This window comes from Nuphar pumila, chromosome 6 (genome assembly GCF_984573655.1).
Source record: "Nuphar pumila chromosome 6, dmNupPumi1.hap1.1, whole genome shotgun sequence".
Classification (NCBI taxonomy): domain Eukaryota; kingdom Viridiplantae; phylum Streptophyta; class Magnoliopsida; order Nymphaeales; family Nymphaeaceae; genus Nuphar; species Nuphar pumila.
Window position 1 is genome coordinate 6,437,992 of NC_143254.1, and position 3,789 is coordinate 6,441,780.

At 38.2% G+C, this 3,789-nt stretch overlaps 1 protein-coding gene across 1 annotated transcript; it reads left to right on the top strand.

Annotated features, from left to right (window-relative positions):
* Window positions 1–355: 355 nt before the first annotated feature.
* On the top strand, window positions 356–3,586 carry LOC149833774 (FCS-Like Zinc finger 14-like). The gene is made up of 2 exons (XM_090009849.1): window positions 356–1,131; window positions 3,228–3,586. Exons 1-2 carry the CDS (start codon window positions 497–499, stop codon window positions 3,382–3,384), a joined length of 792 nt encoding a protein of 263 aa, XP_089865975.1. The 5' UTR covers window positions 356–496; the 3' UTR covers window positions 3,385–3,586.
* The last annotated feature ends 203 nt before the right edge of the window (window positions 3,587–3,789 follow it).

The following is a 3,789-nucleotide window of genomic DNA, read 5'->3' on the forward strand; positions in this document are numbered from 1 at the left end:
AAATTACAGACACCAATGTATCATAGTGGGACAATTTCAATAGCTGGGTTCTCATAATTCCCTTATTTAAAAAAGCAATGATATGCTTATGGTCTTTAAATACTCCCACTTGGTTTGTGGGGTTGTTTCTTTAAAAAAATCAAGTATCTCATGACTTCTGTAACTGAAAATAAAAAGAAAAAACAGAAACAAACGTTTCTAAGACCATCATAGGGAAAAGAAAAGAGTTTTGTTTGGTCCAGAAATTGTGAATTATGATGTATGTGGGTGGACCACCATCATTAAAATTAATGATGGGTGTGTTTAAATTGCTGCAGAATCCCCATCCCAAGAGAGAGAGAGAGAAAGAGGAGAGAAGGTGGCCAAAGCATCCAACCCCTCCATTGTCCTCACCTTTTCCTCATCTCCCCCCATTTTCCTTGCTTGTTTTCCATTTCCTTCTTCCCCACCAAAAGAAAACCTCTAAAATTTGCAAAGCTCTGCTAGATATATATCCATGCTTGAAAAGAGAACAAGGGCACTGGCCAAGAATTCATCAAAATCTAGACCCATGCCTAACAAACAAGACACACCCACAATCAAGCTCCCACCTTTCCTTGCTTTCACAGACCAGGATGTCCCAAAGAGCCCAACATCACCACTAGAGATCAAAAGCTCTTCCAATTTTGTCAAGTCACCAAGATGGTGGCAAAAGAAGGATGATGAGGGGATAGGCCTAGGGATTGTGGCAGCTATGAGCAACAGCAGCAAGACCCATGTTGCAGTACTTTCCTCTAAAACCTGTATCTCTGCTATCTTGGCTGTCCCCATAAAGAACCACCCTGTCTCACAGCCCATCCCAATCGTTTCTGCTAAAGCCACACCCAAATTTAGAGACACAAAGTTGGAGGATGAATTGTCAGAGAGTTACACGTGTGTGATAGCCCACCATGGTCCTAATTCAATCAGAAAGCATGAATATTTCTGTGACAAAAGTGGAGAGGAAGAGGCTCAGAATCAATGGAGGGACTCTGGTGTGTTCTTTGCTTCACCACCCAGATATCAAGGGACCATCCTCCAGAATGATGATTTTCTCAAGCGCTGCTACCTTTGCAGGAAAAGGCTTCATGATCAGGATATCTACATGTATAGGTAATTGCTCGATTATTATTGCCTTTGTTTTCTATTTTTTTTATAGAAATAGGCGTTTACATCTCTTACAATATGACCGCTGTCATAGTATATACATATGAACCTATTCTGGGGGATTTTTTTCTCAATCATTTAGTTTGTTTTTAGTCGATTATGAAATGGATGTGGTGACTTTTGTTAGAATTTATTTGTTTTTACTGCTGCGTTTTTTGTTTTTAAATTTTCTGGAGATATTTTTTGCTTAATATAAAAAGCACGAGGATCCAGAGGTATTCATGATAATCTTGTAAATCCAGAGTTGTCTGTGTGTTGGTTTCTTTGTCTTTGGTGTCCGTAGTTTTTTCACTTATAAGCTTATAACAGAACCAGAAAAAAAATCAGATTGAAATTCACTTTACATTGGGAATCAATGTCTGTTTTTATATACAACGTTATCAGGTCATGTGGTTCCTATTTTCTTTCATCCCCTCTTTTTTACTGACAGATACTGAGAGGAGAGCTTTTGTAGTTAAGGTTTGATAATAGAGGTTCAGATGAATTTAGCAGCACTAGATAGGTTGGATCATAAAGGTGGTTGTAGTGAAGTTTGTAGTAAAATATTTCATAAAATTGTGTTCAAATTATTTTATGTTGAGAGTTCTGACTTGGTATCACAGGTAGATATTGAGGCCCTTTTTGGTTGGGCCTGGCCTAGACGTTCATGTAATTTGGCAGCTTTAGATAGGCTTCAATTTGGGTCAATAATTGAGATACCATTATTCTTACTGTTCCAACCGTTTAAAATAAGGAGTCTGATATCGATGTTGCAGACGATCGAGGTGGATGTGTAGAGGTTTGGGGGCTTTTACCTCGTCCTGGATTAGATCTGTGATGGTCCTTAGATAAAGCAAGAATTGTTTATGATTCCAACGCATGTGGTTGAGTAGTTTACTTGTGCCTTTTTTGTTTCTTTCCATTAACGTACACCAAGATCATATGCTTCTTTCAGTCTTCATTAGTGATCCAGTCATTATTAGAGGCATCAGCAATTTAAAAGGCCAGATGTTTTTTTCTCATTCACGTCCATTTTCCTATACCGGACAAACAATACCATTTAAATGTGATTGCTAATTTGGTACTGCTGTCTCTGACAAACTTAGCTATTTCAGGTACTCCATGCAGCACAATTAGATTAGTCAAGCTATTAAACTAATCTCTCTCTCTCTCTCTCTCTCTCTCTATATATATATATATATATATATATATATATATATATATATATATAAAATTAAGATTGTTCATAAATGTAGCAGGTCAGGCCTTAATTGTCCACCATCTATCTGTTTGCTTAAGCTAAATTGAACTGTTACGCAATTTGCCGCCAACTTTGGACCACCCGTGCTTGTTTCACTTCAATGGAATGAAATCCTTGATAACTTTTGCAGGTTCAGGTATGCTTTCATATAGTGTAAGATCCGTTGGTATTTGAGCACCATATAGTGTGCCTGATACAAAAAATGGCCTGAACCTGTCATCAACTGAAGAAAAAAAAAGTCAATTATTTCACCCTGCATTTTCTCCCATAAAACATAATGCAATGCGTGGTACAAAATTTACATTTATTGCTATAGTTATTTAGTGGGTCTAACTGTGGCACCTCTTTAAGAAGAGCAGTTATGAAGAGAAAGTCTCATAATTGTCTCTTTTCTTCTCTTGATATTTTATGTTTCTATCTTTGAGGACTTCATATATATTATTATTAGGTATGGTCATCATGCAGAAGGAATTTAATCACTTGGAAAAACTCTTACTGGTTTCCTGTGCCAAAATTAAGTCCATTGTCTATCATAGTTTTAAGGACTTCCAATACTTTAATAAAATGAGCCAGGATTTAAGCCTTGCATGGCCTGTCTTAAGGCTCTGTCCAACCGGCTTGCTCTGGTCCTGTATATTCATGATGAATCACAGGTCAGTCAAAGTGAGCTGGTTCTTGGTGTCTCCGGTCTGGATTCTGGCCTAACTTGGCGAACTATCCATGTATTCAAGCTATGGTATAACCTTTTTCCTCTACATCTCAACTTGTTGCATTGACGGTTTTCTCTGTATCTTTTCTACAGAGGAGATAAAGCATTTTGTAGTGTGGAGTGTAGATTCCAGCAGATCGTGAGTGATGAATACCAAGAGAAATGTTGGTCTGAGGCCATGAAGCCCTGTGACTATCTTTCTCCCTGTTCTGCTCCAAGGCTTTTCTCTGCTGGTGTTGCAGCAGCTTAATTACCAAATGAGAGAGAGACAGAGAGAATAATCTGGCCGGCGTCAGTGTATTTCTGAGTTAGAGGTTTTGGAGAATTTTATGTAAATTTTCCTCGTCTAAGGAGCCCTCTTTGGGTATAAAAGTAAATACAAAAATGTTTCATTTATGAATTCTTAATGTTGCAAAAACATATTCTATCTACTTTTATGTATTTGATCTTTTTTATTGCATGATTTGCCAATTGCCATGAAGGGTACGCCAATTGTACACTTCTACACCGTTACCCACCATCTCTCTCTCTCTCTCTCTCTCTCTCTCTCTCTCTCTCTCTCTCTCTCTCTCTCTCTCTCTCCCGTGCCCGCACACACCCTCTCTTTGTGAGGAGTTTATCTTTGGGCAGCTTCTACGGCACATCATCATCACCA